Below are 16,072 nucleotides of genomic sequence, written 5' to 3'. Positions count from 1 at the left end.
CAAGGAGGAAAACAAGTCATTTTTCAGAGGTAAACTTTGTCCAACTCTTCTTATCCTCTATATTTTTATGTGGAAAGTGGCTCACATCTCTAATCTTGATGAAACCTATCCATACTTCATAACATATATTAATATTCTCAAAGTAAGTCTTGGCCTGTGAGACATTACAAGTTTAAAATGACACTATAAATTACAATGAGAAAGTTGATTCATGAAAACACTTCAGATTGGTATACTGGTTCCTAAATATTTTTGATCCATAGGCAACTTTGGCAGTTCTCTTAAGACCATTTGTATATTTGCATCCGGATATCTGGGTCTCATTACCACCTACAGGTGCATATACACACTCATATGAACACACATACAGTAATTTTTCTACATATATTAACAATACCAATACTACATTTATATTTAAATAAATATACTCTCCTAAGTTGTAATTATTGAATTACATTATAATGATGATTGAAAATTACAATGGATAGTAATATTATATGAAATCATCTAGTACTCAAAGAAACACTGACAGGAAATGTTTCAAGCAGTGGTCAGATCCTCCATTGAATTACCAGAGTCAATGACATAAATTTAAAAATAGATGCTAGAAATAAAATGAGTAGGTTGAACTAACTGTTTTGAAAGACAACTAAGTAGCCAATTTAGGTTTCCTTTCTTAAAGACTTAGACTAAAATATTAATGGAATTTGTGAGAATTATCTTAAAATTTGTTGGGCAATATGAACGTTCTTTCAATACTGCTATAAAGATTCAAGATGGGAACTTCTGTCATAATTCAGGGCTGAATACGGTTTGGGATGAAGCATTGGTGCTTCCCAGGTTATAGGCAGCTGTGACTATATTTAGAATGTGATTCAAAGTCATCAAAAATTTATGAAATGTTTATGTTGGATAATAGATAGGTCATGGCATGCCAGATTATTTTCTGTTTAATTTTTAAAACTACAAGTTCCATAAAGAAAGCTGGATGTAAATGTTTTTGATCAAAGCTAAAGAAAAGCAATTTTTTTTTTCAACCCAAACCAAAGACCATGTGGTTTTTTAGAAAGACAACCAGGCCTTTAAACTTTTTCAACAGATTTTATTTTGTCACACTAAATTTATTTTCCTCTAGAGAGCAACTGACCTCAAACCACAAGTGCTTTGAATTCAAATTTCTCAGAGTTCAAATAGAGTTAAATATGTTCAACTCTTGCTTTGGTATCTATGGCATGAAAAAATCATCATTGCCTCCACTTCTCCAGAGAAGAAACTTATTATAAATCATGGAATCAGTCAGTGGTCAAAACCAAGCTTAAATATTAGACTTCATCTTAGTTCACCTCCCTCTTCAAAAGAAATGTAATCACAAGGAAACGATTTTTAATGTTCCAGAGTTTCTTCTCCCTAATTAAATAGACCTTGGTGTATATATCAAGTTTTATTTTGCTGTGAATACATTTTCCAAGTTTTAAATCTTTTAAGCATTGCCTGCTAATCATTTGACCAAACAAATCAAAGGCATCATGATTTCTGCTGTGCCTGCGGTAAGGCATTTGAAGTCAGTAGGGGGTATTTTAAATTGCTTTACTTCACACACACTATTATACTTTCATTTACTTATTCAGAATAGTAAACTTTTTTCCTTTAGGAAAAACAACTTTTATGTCAAACATCTCTAATTTCTAAGATATTTATTATAAGTTTAAAAATATCTTTAGAATATTTTTTCAAAAGCCTACATGATAGACAAACAACACTTTAGTTTGTCAACAATAAAATGACTTAAACTATCTTCAATATGAGTTAATTCTAATACAAAGACCATAGGCCATCTCTGATATCATATTGTTTCATTCTTTATAAAACTTGTACAGGAACATATTCCAATTTCCTCAGCAATTCTAGGAGTTCAATGACCACAAACTTGAAAAATGATGACTTCAAAGTAACTACACAAGAAGAGTTGCCTAATATTTATCCATCTGATTCTGATAAATATATTCAAAGTTTTAAAAAGTAGAATCCTTGGATTAAATTGACTAAGAAAAATTATATTTTCTTATGAAGAACTAATAAGCATCTTTGGCCAAACCTTATCATACCCTAAGGCTAAATACATAGTGAGTGCCATTATTTGAATCCGGAAGCTAAAAACACATACCCTAACAACATCTTGTGCCAGATACAATATTAGAATTGCTTTCCGAAAGTTTTATTGTTGTTGTTGTTGTTTTTAAGTATTCATTCCATAAGATCTTATCAACTGCTTACCAATGCAAAATAACCTCAACTCCAAATGGTATTAATGCTTATGTACACAGGTTGTGGGGTCAGACTGTGCAGGTTTGAATGCTGTCTCCAGGAAAAGTAATTTAGTGACTTTAACTCTCTTAGTTCTTGCTCCTCTGTAAAAGGGGTAAAGATGATAGTCCCCACCAAGCAGAGATGTTGAGAATATACAAAGAGGCCACCTCTTAGAACAGTACTGAGGACCTCAAAACAATTAAAAAATGTAAGTCATTAATAGCAAATGATGATATTTACCAATTCCATCCAGGATTTCTACTGCCAGATATTCTTGACCCTAGTACAAAGCTTTCAGGAAAAAGTAGATGTTTTTCCTCAGATCCTTACAAATTAGATATTGATGGAAGAACATAGTACAGAACTATCTTAACTTTGATGGCAAAGCTAAGAAACTCAAAGGAAGATGAGGTGAATCAAAGACCTATTTCTTTTTCATCTTCTTGAATCCAAAAAGGCCATGCCATTTTTCTGATCCATTGGTTGAGAAAAATTAGAATAATTTTCATTTTTTACCAGTCCTATTTAATTCCTATAACATTTGATTTCACATATTGACTCAAAAAAATCACAGAAGTTTTAAGGAAAATAATATCTTAAATCAAGCAGGTAGAATATCAGTTGTGGACATAGAATGACATCATGAAAAGGTCTAACAAGCAATAGAGACCACACTCATTGACTTTTTTTGAAATTCTTTGGCAGGTGATATCTTCAGGTGGGATAATGTTTCATGACCAGCAATGGCATAGAGAGTGTTTTCTGTGTAGTGGCTGTAGGAAAGAGCTTTGTGAAGAAGAATTTATGTCCAAAGATGATTATCCATTCTGCATGGACTGTTACAACCATCTTTATGCCAAAAGGTGTGCAGCATGTACCAAACCCATTACTGGTAAGTTCTCCAGTTCAACATGGTACCACCATAAGACAGTTATAACTACATAAAATGTTACCTAGTTAGTTTAGGAAATATAAGTAAAAATTCTAAATCTTTCATTATACTTTTGTATTTCCTTTCCTTTTGAGTAAACACAACTGAGGTACCCATTTATAAATTCAAATATTAAATGGACCCCTCAAGGAAAGGACAGAGTAGAATTTGGGTAACTATGCTCTTCAAAAGAAATTAAACACTACCCTAATGGTACAAATTTTAAGTGAAGTCATAGTTTAAGGAAGGAGAAAATAGGATGAGATATGAGGTCAGAGAAGACGTTAAATGAAGAGGCCTGATTTGAGTCTCATTAAGGATTTGAGTGGGAGGAAAGAGTATAATAAATCAGAATTCTGCCTTGATTCCAAACAGAGCCAAGCAGAATTAAGATACAGAAGTTTTTAATTAAGTACAATATTCTATAAAATATCTGAAACTGCTATGATTAGGAAAGCATAGGTCAGGAATAAACTAAACTTCATTTTAACATGCTTTTAACAAATACATTACTCTCTTTTCTCTCCATTCACTTGCAACAAGTTGAAATTATGAACAGATGAAAGAAAAACAATATAGCTTTCTACTAAAGAAACAAGATACATGAGATATGATTTGAAAAATGACATCAATGATAAATTGATCCATGTTAAATAGGTTTTCAAGGTTTAAAAAAAATGCATTATATTTTCCTCAGCCATCTCTAAACTGCTAATCCTATAGTAAGGGAACTAAAGCCAGCAGGATACTTAAGAAACCAGCAGCTATTCTTTGAAGCAATTTATCGTCACTTAATAATGTGACAGAACTATATTCTGCTCTCCATTCTTAGACGATATTTCATTTTTTTTTAGTTCAGATTATATAACAAGAGAATTAAAGATGATGCTATCCCTTTCCTCCTCCTCCTCCATTTTCAAATAAATATAACAAAACAAAAGTTGATTCCATGTGTCTTCCAATGAAGGAAAAGAGTTTCATGCAAACCCCAACTTTCAGGCTTCCACCCACTTGCATAGGGACCCCATTTTTTTTTTTTTTTTCAAATTCTCACACTAGCCATGGGCTACGTCTGACTTGCAGAACAGCTTTGTTAGGCCTGGACATATTTGGGGGGAAAGATGAATGTAAAATCTATCTCTGCAGCCAAAAGCAAATATAGAGGTTACCACCAATGAACAGGCTGCCTTCATGTTCCCTAAGCAGGCTCAAGGTCACATGGAGCTGAGCAGCTGCCATTTTGTGTGGGGAGTACCCTCTGTGTTCCTCACATCCTGTCTCTGCCACTCAGGTACATTACTTCCTTGACCCTTGCAAGGACTTGACAATTCCAGACTATTGGGTCTCAGAGCACATGCTCCTAACCACTCTGCTCTCCTGCTTTCTATTCATCTGGCTTCTCTTACAACTAAGGGAACAAGACACCATCTCCACCACTTTGTTCAAAAATGGGACTTCCAGACATGCATAAGTACCTTGAGCTCCAAAATCTTAGTAAATATGCCATCACAATTGATTCCACACATTTTTTGAATCAAACTAGATTCACCAATAAGGAAATGGGGAAATCAAATAATTTAAAATGTGTTGCACATTTCTTTGGGCACTCAAATAGCTAATAAAGATCTCAGAAACATACATTGATGAGTTTCAATTCTGATTCATCACAGATATGTCTAAGTGATTTTTCTGATGAATTGTTCCAAATCAATACCTGAAATCAGCTTTTTAAAGTCAGACAAAAACAATTTTGTTTTTTTCACAAACACAAGGATGATCAAGAACCACAAATCACGCCCAACAGTAACCTAAATGTATATCTGATTTAGAACAGTCTAAAGGGAACTTCTAATAATAATCTTACTTCAGTTCTTGATTGAAACTGAAATGTTTGCAAAAACCTCCAAGTCACTTACTATTTCTTGATCTGATTGTTTAATATATGTAGGCCTGGAAGTAAAGATTCTTTAAAATTGGGGCTATCTGAAGTAATATACCATAGATATTTGGGGCTGGGAATGTAGCTCAGTGGTAAAGTGCTTGTCTAGCATACAAGTAGGCCTTGGGTTCAATTCCCAGTGCCCCCAAATCAAACAAATAAACAAAACCCCACAAACTACAATAGCTATTTGAATTAAAATACCATATTAATATACCTGATACTGCCATATACTTATCTTTAGAAGTTTGGGCATTCATGTAAACATGTGTCACCTCAAGGATCTGTATTCTTGGTCACAGGATACATAATTTCAATGACCAGGAATAAGTTCTTGGATTTGTGTTTATTTAGAGGAAGAGGAAATTTAAATATTGTATTTTCTCCAGAGAGAGTTGCTAATATTCTTGGTTATGTTTTGTTTTACCAGTGGTTTAGTTAAAATTAATTTGGTGAGGTTTTAATAGCATAGTCTCTGAAGCCAGACTGCCTTGGTTGGAATCAGATCTTACCACTTACTATTTGGTTGACCTCCGGCAAGTGGTTGAACTTCTCCGCCTCTTGTTTTTTGTCTAAGTGGGATGATGCTAATATCTTCCCCCATGAAAATCAGATGAGAGCCATATGAGATAATACACATAAAGGGCTTATAGTAGTGACTAGCACATATTTAGGGGCTCAAAAAATGCCACCTCGTATTGAATTGACTTGCTAGGAACAAATAAAGCCCAACAAAAGAGGTGGCAGAAACAAGTTTTCAGGCTGACTTTCTTACTGCAAATGATCTTCATGACCTAAAGGAGTAAACATAGTGTTTCAATTTTGGACACTGCCAGATGCTTTGATGTTTTTCTTCTTCGTAAAATTTTAGAACTACTTCACATTTGCCACTTATATAAGGCTTACTAATTAAATCAAGAAAAACTCATAAGCATCAAAGTGCTAGATAGCTAATAATTTTATGAATAGAGATGATTCATGTATATACGTAGAATATGACTCTTACAATCAGTTTATTAATGCTTCAAATAACTTTGAGGGAATTACTTGTTATATACTAATTTATTAGAAACTAGTGATGGTAAGTAACATCATGAATAAGCAACTGTAAATTTAATCAAGGAAAGAAAGAAATTTGAAGCAAATTTAATCAAGTAGTAAATTTAATCAAGGAAAGAAAGAAATTTGAAGCAAATTTCTCTATGAACTACTAAACTCTAAAGATATCAACTATGACTTTTTAAGATGGAAACAAAACTTCATTATCACAGAGAGAGTTTATCTGAAATGAAATGCTTATTCACACTTTCAATTTCACCATCCTGAAATGGAGTATTTAGAAATTATATGTGAATTAGCAAATGAATTATTTCATCTTCACTCCATGGATGATAAGAAAATTATAGAAAATCTATGACATTAAGGTCATTTTGAGAAAACTTGTCAAATAAATAAACCTAAGCCTCAGGCAAATCAACCACTTTCCAACTTTTAGATCTTTTCTCCTCTATAACGTCTCAATTTCTTGAACTGCGCCCTGAAATCATATTAGGCAGAAAGATCAGAGGGTCACTGCAGACTCAAATTCTATTAGCTTTTAAAAAACACAACAGCAAAAGTGTGCCCTAAGTTAAAATGGTAGAGGCTAATGAGACATTTCTTGGGAATTAATCTCTGAGGACTGGGGGTGTGATAGATCACTTGCCTAAGCATGTGTTTGAGTATGGTCCCTTGCACTGAAAAAAAAAAAAAAAAAAAATGAAAGAAAGAAATAGGCCACAGTGGCAGGAGCAATTCAGATTCATAGATTTTTTAAAAAATTATTTTTTGGTTGTAAATGGATAGCATGCCTTTATTTTATTTATTTTTATGCAGTGCTAAGGATGGAACTGGCAAGAGTTCTGCCACTGAGCTACAGTCCCAGCCCCAGATTCATAGAACTTTACAGGCTTCTTCTTGGAGTGACACCTCTACATCATCTTGCTCACTGCTGTACCCCTAGTTCCCAGAACAGCACCTAATTGAATGGTCAATCAGGTTGATTCAATACACTCATTGAGTGAATGTATTTCTCTTCTTCTCCCAATTCCTTTACAGGTCTCAGAGGGGCCAAGTTTATATGCTTTCAAGACCGCCAGTGGCACAGTGAGTGCTTTAACTGTGGAAAGTGCTCCATCTCCTTGGTGGGTGAGGGCTTCCTGACCCAGAGCATGGAAATCTTCTGCCGAAAATGCGGTTCTGGGGTGGACACTGACATCTAGGAGGCAGCGATGGTAGTCTTTCTCCACCAGAAATCCATTTTGTCTTTGTTCTCACTAAATCCAGAACTGAGTTGCAGTAGTATTTTTTTTTTAACTTAGGTTTTAGAAAATTGTTAATGTAGGGTTTATAGCTATAAACTATTAAGGGCACAAAAAAAGCAGTTTACCAAAAGAATATTTGTTAAATCACAAAATCAGTTCTCCTTGCAAAATACTGCTCTCTGCTGTTAGAAACATGGGAAAATATTTTTCATAATTGAGTATATGACCTGTACCTAGAAGTTTGTGGATATTATTATTGAAGAATGACAGTTTTCAAAACTACAGAGTAAAAAAATTAAAGAGTTAAATTGAGAGGTATAAATTAGGCTAACGTTTGCATTTCCAGCTAGTGAGTTACATATATATGTGATAGATGAATGGTAGAACAAGGTTTATAAACAAAGATTGATTTGTGATCATCATACTTAAAAATTATCATTTTTTCTTTCTCTTAAAGTTCTTTTTTAAATCAGTGAATATTTATTATGCAAGAGAATGGTTTTTTAAATCATTCTTTTATTGCTCAAACGTACTGACTTTGGATTTAAGAAACAAAGCTGCAGTCTGCCCTCATACACACTGCTTCCCCAGGTTTCTCAGCCAGTTGTTACCCAGGTTTAATCAATGCAATTTAAGAACTGTGTATGTTAGGGCTCTCATATTTTGCTTTGGTATCAAGGGGATCATTTCTACCTAGGAATATCCAAAGCATGAGTTTCAACACTCTGTATTAATTGTGAGCTTTGAAAATACAATTAACAGAATGATTTAAAAAACCACTTTCTTGCATAGTAAATATGCAATGATAAAAAAGAACTTTAAGAGAAAAAAAATGCTTACAGATTCCATGAAGTACAAGTTTATTCTTTCAAGTAAAACTAACCAGATTAATCATTCTCCCCCAAGGCAAATCTCTAAAGTAAATATATCATTAAGTCATCAGTAGTGGAAATGCATTTTAGGGAAGTGATTGAGTGTTCTAGCATGACTTTTATCCAGATATCTGAAGGCATAATATAATGCATAATTAGCTCTGAGCCTCGTGCATTTTGCTTGCTAAAATTACATAGATGATTAATGGATAGGCATAAAAGTGGGCTTTAAAGACATCTAGTTAATTGAGTCATATATAATAAAATAAAATAAAATAAAATTGATAAAGAACAATTCACAGTAGATCATGCTGGCTATAGATGATCCCTTCCTACTACTCCTCCCTACCTATGCTGCCCACCTTGCCCCAAGCCAACCCTAGCTCGTAAATTTGCTACATGACCAGGAACTGCACTCCTAACTCTAAGTAGCCTCTCTATAAATAAGTCAGTATTTATTAGGCCACAAAGAAAATTTTAGTAAAAAGTCTCTCACCATATGTTTATCTTTGTATCAGACGTTAACTGATAGTGACACACCTAGCTGTCTCCAGATGATATTTTTACCACATTATTTGGGACAAATGGAAAACAGCCTGTGCTCTCCATGGTCAGTTACTAGTTATAGCAGCTCCTGGGTAGGGTGGAGGAAGGTTGGGTAAAAAAACCCACCTAGATATATTTATATATATATATATACTTTCAGTTTACTGCAGAGCATAAGATGTTCTGACTGAAATATAGGTTGTGACTCATTACAACGATGACAATAGCACCACATAAAATTCAATTAAAATTGTCATTAAAACAATTTTTAAAATGGTTTATAATGCAGGGGTATTTAAAGATGCTAACAATTCAGAGATTCTAATAAGAGATCAGGCTCTATAGAGTATTTGAAACTACAACTGAGGTAAAATAGGAGATATTTTCTCATATTCACATTGTAAAATGCCAACTATCCACGTTTTCCTACATTATATGAAATTGCAGGTGTAGAACTATCATTTGCCAATTGCTTCATTATTATTATTATTATTATTATTATTATTCCATTAAAAATATAGAATACAGGGGATGCAACATTTTCTCTGTTACTCAATTGTTGACAAACATACAACACATAATGCTTTTTTGTTAAATAATTAGTAATATTTAGTAATTTTGCTATGTAGGTGAGTATGCATATGATCAGGCTTGCATTTAATCTCTACAATTAAAATTTACAGGATCACTTTTAGATTGGAATTTTTTATCATTCTTGAATAACTATAGTTTGTATATATATTTTCACATAAAAATAGTTCATATTTAAAAGGTGGCTTAGTCATCAAACATGTGTTTATACATGTGCTGTGTCCAAAAGCAGACCTCACACTGTTTTGCATCTGAAGTGATGACAGGGTGAATCCAGGCATGGAATTGTGGATATACCAGATGCAGAGAATCCTCCCTTACATCGTAGACAAAGTACCCTATAGACATAACACACATCTGCAAAACAACTAGGAAATAAGGCCTCATTAGATTGATATCCACACACACACACACACACAATGTGAAAATCATATAGCTAACTTATTTGATTTATACAATAGAGAGAAAAGCTCTTTTAATTGACTTATCCAAAAATGGAATAGGCTGCCTCAGGAAACAGTGGACTGACTCTCCATGACTCCGGGTGACATCTACACAGGCAGGGAAATTGTTAGAAGCAAATTGCATGTGCTAATAAGAATTGAATGTCTTGAAAGTAGCAGACAGGTGGTACCAGAGCAGGGAGAAATGAGATTGCTAAGAGAAAGTGTCAGAGGAAGGAAGAATATTAATTCTTAGGATAAAAAGTGTATATATAACAGGTCATAGAAAGTTACCAACTTTTCTCACATGGGGATGAAAAAGAAAATCATGACAATATTTGTGGGAACTAAAGGAGGCAGGGTTCCAAGGCTAAGGTTTCTTCCTACAGAGGTTCATTCATGTGGTTAGTGGCAACAAAAAATAAAAAGAGAAGATGCCCAAGATAATGCAGGCTTGGAGATGTATTTGTTAATTTTTTGGGTCAACAAATCAAAATATTTTATGTTGTTGTTTTGGGGATTAAAGATGACAGAGAAAAGCAAAAGAGAACTGTGGTTTCAATGATTATGGGGAGCATACCCAGGGGTTCAATTTTTAATTGATGAAATCATAAAAAATGTTATACGAGGACCAACTAGCACCATTCATTAAGTGTAATGCAATTGTGCCGCAGTCATAGGTTCAAAACTTAGTCATTATAATTAAATATATATATATATATATATATATATATATATACATAAAATTGTACATTTCAATTGAAAGATCAGCCAACCATTGTGAAAAATGATAACACTGATCACAACTCACTTTGATTAAAATCACTGCAAAATTCAAAGCCACAAGTGAAAAATCAACCTCCAAACATTTTTGACATTAGTAATACCATTGTTTTACTTTAAGGAAGAAGTATTTTTTAATCTATTCATCATGTTAATAGTAGTTCATATTTTAAATATGGAAATGATTTTTGCAGCATGATTTGGATACAATTGGGCCAACAATTATTTTATAAAGCAAAATTAGAAAATAATTATAGTTATTATTATAAATAATATAAATAGATGTTTACTACTTTAATAGTACAGATTTTTGCTTGTTTTACAATTGTGGTTTCTCAGAAGTTTTATATGATAAATACATTTGCATTCCACATGTTTATATTTATTCAATTGCTTCAGAGATTCACTTTTTACATTAACTGTGCAGTAAACAGAACAAATGTGAAAGAAAATCTGTATTTTTTTTCTTTTACTTTTATCACATAAGGGAACATGATGCCTTTTATCTTCTTGTCCCATCTACTTTTACAACATTCAAATTGATTATATCTAATGCAGGGCATTCATTAGAAAAATAATATAATTGAAATGTAGCCCAAATAGAATGCCTCCCAATTAAACAAGGAGAACCATGTCTGTGCTCTTTCTTACAAGGATCAACTGTATGAATATTGTAAAGCAAGAAAATTTTGTTCCTAATTATTATTTCTGTAACTCTAACAATATACTATAGGAAATAGATCACTTAGATTGAAATTTTTCCACCTTGAGGCAAATAATCTTTCACTAATTTCCTCTCTATTAAAGGAATTGTTAAAATCTTGATGATTTTAAGCTCTTATTTTTTTTCTGTATAAAGCAAAATTTTTATCTGCAATGTAGGTCTTCACAAACTTTCATCTAATCCACACTACAAGCATCATCTAGTTTTTTTCCAAAAGAAAACCATTAGGAAAGCTGTTAAGAGACTTCATTTGAGCCATCCAACTCAAGAGAATATACCCAAAGGACTTAAAAACAACATACTACTGGGGCCATAGGCATATCAATGTTTATAGCGGCACAATTCGCAATAGCTAAATTGTGGAACCAACCTAGATGCAATGTAGCACGAATGGATAGGGAAACGCTGGTATATATATACAATGGAACATTAAAAGAGAATGAAATCATCGCATTTGCAGGTAAATGAATGGAGTTGGAGAATATAATACTAAGTGAAGTAAGCCAATCCCAAAAAACCAAAAGGCCAAATGTTTTCTTTGATATGAGGATGCTGACTCATAATGGCGATGAAGAAGGCGGGGAGCATGGGAGGAATGGAGGAAATTTAGATAGGGCAAAGGGGGAGGAAGGGGGAAGGGAGGGGATAAGGGGGTAAGAATGATGGTGAAATGAGTTAGACATCATTCTAGTACATGTATGAAGACACGAATGGTGTGAAAATACTTTGTGTACAATCAGTGACTTGAAAATGTGTCCTCTATATGTGTAATATGAAATGAATTGCATTCTGCCATCATGAATAACAAATTAGAATAAAGGGAAAAACAAGAGAATATAGAAGTGAGTCCCTCCACTTGATCGTCACGTAGCTTCTTAGATCCCATACGTATATCATGGAGAAAGAATTTTAAAAAGATATCAGAATCATAAACTATCTTGAGTTTTCCTGGCTGCATAGCTTTAGAGATGAATATCCTGTTGAAAATGGACAGAGAGGAACTGTTTCTAAAATTGGAAATCAAAAGGAGGGAAAATCAACAGAAGAGATTCATGCTCAAAGCTTGAGTCCATAAAAAAAATAACCGTCTGTGTGTATTTGTAATGACTGGATAGGATATATCTGTGGTCAAGAAAGGGAACAGCTCATTTTGATAGAATTATGTCCTGTGTCACAGAGGAGCACAGAGTATTTCGGTCAAATATTTTCCCATGAATGGTAATAAACTAATAGAGTGGATTCCATAAAGGGTTTTCTGAGTAAGAAACATTAATGAGCTCAACAGACATTCATTCAATGACTCAGTGACACAAATACTATTCCTACCACACATAAGAAGAAAATCAACTTTGGTATTTATGCAAGTGCACACACTGAATCCTCCAGGCTTACTCTATTCAAATAACAGCCTATCTCTAGGTTAACTCTGTGGCACCACTAATGGGTTGTTTACCTGATTGCTCTAACTCCTGTTTTCAGAGAAAGGGAGTAAGGATAGAGGAGAAATTGAGAAAGAAACAAAAGTAATGATAAAAAAAAATGGCCTTCCTGAAAAAAATAGAAAATTAAATTGAAATTTAAAACTTTCGTTACTTTATATAATAAAAATTTTCCAAAACTACATTCACAGGAAGCAAAACATGTTGACAAGAATTTTTTATAAAAAAAAATCTGAGCTTGACAGCCTCACTTTAGCATCTGTCTCCTTGCCTAAATAAAAATTACTCTGTCAGGTACCCGCAATGGATATGTAGTCACCAAATTCAATGACCACCTTTTTATTCAACTTTCTATACTGCTGCAAAGTATTGGCTTTTGTTGGCTCCCCATGTGTTTTAGCTTTTCCACTGCTGTGACTAAATGACCTGACCAGTACAACCATAGAGGAAAAAAAATGTTTATTTTAGGGCTCACAGTTTCAGAGGTTTTAGTCCAGAGAAGGCCAGCTCCATTCCTCAGGGCTTGAGGTAAGACAGAACATCATGGTGCAAGAGAGTGGCAGAGGGAAGAAGCTCACATTATGATCAGAGAGCAGAGAGAGAGAGGTGTCCACTTGATTATATATATATATATATTCACACTCATACACACATGTATATACACCCAGATATATATAATACATATATAATACACATATACATATCCATAGCCATCTATATATACATATTCCATCCAATATGTATAATACACACACATATACATATCCCAAAGCCATTCCCCCAATTTCCACCTTCAGACCTTCAGAATGGTCTCCATTTGTTTTATATATATATCCCAAAGTCACACCCTACCAACCTTTAGTTACCACTCAGTTAATCTCCATCAGAGGATTAATTCACTGATTGGGTTAAGACTCTCACAACCCAATAATTTCTCCTCTGAACCTTCTTGCATTGTCTCACATGCTTTTGGAGGACACCTCACATCTAAACCATAACACCTTGTTTCTTCAAAACCTTTCATCCAATGACTCCACAATGCCAGGTTTTCCTAAGCCTCCTAAATGTCTGCCTCCCTTACTGATATATCATCAGTTTTTTAAAAAACAGATATCCTTCAATGTTCTCAACTTTCTTGCTCAGTATTTCCTGTGTTGGTAAACTCATCTAATTTCATGATTTTGATGCCTTCTCTTTAAAACTGAGTCCTAAATATATATTCTCACTTCTGAGTTCTGACCCAAAGTTTCTTGCTGCATTTTGGGCATCTGCAACTCAATTTCAAGTGAATAGCTCACAACTTTGTTATTCTTTCAATAAATTCCACTATCTTTCTGCACTCATCTTTGTTATCCAGATAGAGCTTTTAGAATTCAAGTCTTAAGCACATGAAAATTAGTCATTAGGGAAGCACAAAACCACAATGAGATATCACTTCACACAGGATATCTATAATAGTAAGACAGTAAGAAATGCTATTGAGGATATAGAGAAAAAAATCTTCATATTTCACAGGCATGAACATAAAATTGTACAGCCATTGAGAAAATAGTTTGGCAGTTTCTGATAACACTAAACACAAAACTACCATAAAACCCAGCAATTCTACTCCTAGATATCTACCCAAGAGAAATGAAAATGTGTGTCCACACAAATGTTCATAGCAGCATCATTCATAATAGTCGAACACCTGAAGAACTCAAGCATTGAACTGATTAATGGATAAACTCTGGTATTCCCATACAATGAAGTATTATTCACACAAAAAAATGTTTAGAGCACTGCTACATGCTATGATGTGAATGAATTTTGAAAATACTATGCTAAGTAAAAGTAAGCCAGATAAAAAGTCACGTATTATATGATTCCATGTATACATATCCAGAAAGACAAAACTGATAAAGTAGATTTAAAGGTTTCCTGGGGTTGGGGGTAGAAATGTCAAATAACCAAATGGGCATGGAGTGTCTTTACTAGAGGAGGTAAAAATATTCTGAAACTGATTTTTGGTTACCACTACACCACTTGGTAAAATTACTGAAAATTATTGAATTATATAATGTGTAATCTATATCTCAATAAAGGTTTCTTATTAAGATTTGTCTTGGTCTTTTCTTTCCCCAATCCATTACAACTTAGCCCTATAAGAAATGCCACAATTAGTAGCTGGACACAGTGGCGCATGACTTTAAACTGATCAATTTGGGAAGCTGAGGTAGGATGATAACAAGTCTGAAGTCAGTCCCAGCAATTTAGTGCCACTACTTCTTAATTTTCTCTTGCAAACATTTTTTTCTTCCCAAATATGTCCTTCACTTTTTCTGTGCTTCTGCCCATGCTGTTTCCTCTGCCTAAGATTCCCCTCTTCTCAGTTGCCTGTCAAAATTTTAATGTTTAAGACCCAGATCAAAGTTACATCCTCTGTGAAACATTTGCAAATGCTCCTTACAAAATTTAGTCATTTTCTATAACTTCTTTTATAATCTTGTGAGAGGTTTAAACAAGTTGATTTATATCACAGGAACGAGAAGCAGCCTAGTTAAAAGATGGTCTTTAAAGATAGAACAACTAGGTTTAGATCCCAGCTTGCCACCTGCTTTTTTGTGTGACATTTTCTAAAACTGCTAAACTCTAATTGGGAAACTATAGCATAAGCCTTAAAAAGCTTCAGTGAATATAAAATAAAATGTGTGTGTATGTGTGTGTGCGTGTGTGTGTGTGTGTGTGTGTGTGTGTGTATGTGTGTCTTTACATCTACCTGGCACATATTCAATTTATTATAAAGTTATTAAATGTTAGTTATCTTCAACTCCCCCCACACTCTATGCTTGGATCATGTTTATTCATGTTTTATAAACCCAGTACTTAGTAAAATATCTGATACTTGGTTGACAACAAATAATGAGTTAAATTCTAGTTGTGAATTATTATTGCTATAGTAATATTCTCCCTGTGTTGTTAATAATGATGATAAGTATATAAATTTCTTGCTATTCATCTTTAACATGTTATATGGAGTGGCCCATGTGAGAAGCAACTGGATTGCAAATTAATGCAACTTCAAGTATCTACTTTGATGTATTTTTTTAAAATTTTGATACCATGGTTTCCTCTGTCCATATAAATCTGTAGAATATGTCTTTCTCAACCAGAATTTACCTGGATGCCTTGAAAAAAATAATTTTTAGGTGCCC

General features: G+C 33.7%; 1 protein-coding gene across 2 annotated transcripts in view; it reads left to right on the top strand.

Annotated features, from left to right (window-relative positions):
- Nucleotides 1-10,925, top strand: part of Fhl5 (four and a half LIM domains 5) — a 42,577-nt gene extending 31,652 nt beyond the window's left edge. For both annotated transcript variants that reach the window (XM_076859910.2, XM_076859911.2), the window contains exons 5-6: nucleotides 3,013-3,199; nucleotides 7,275-10,925. In XM_076859910.2, coding sequence (XP_076716025.1) covers nucleotides 3,013-3,199; nucleotides 7,275-7,438 — 351 coding nt within the window. In that variant the 3' untranslated portion in view covers nucleotides 7,439-10,925. The remainder of the gene's footprint in view (nucleotides 1-3,012; nucleotides 3,200-7,274) is intronic.
- The last annotated feature ends 5,147 nt before the right edge of the window (nucleotides 10,926-16,072 follow it).

This window comes from Callospermophilus lateralis, chromosome 6 (genome assembly GCF_048772815.1).
Source record: "Callospermophilus lateralis isolate mCalLat2 chromosome 6, mCalLat2.hap1, whole genome shotgun sequence".
Taxonomy (NCBI): domain Eukaryota; kingdom Metazoa; phylum Chordata; class Mammalia; order Rodentia; family Sciuridae; genus Callospermophilus; species Callospermophilus lateralis.
The sequence above is the reverse complement of the archived record's forward strand: the minus strand, read 5'-3'. Positions and strand labels throughout refer to the sequence as shown.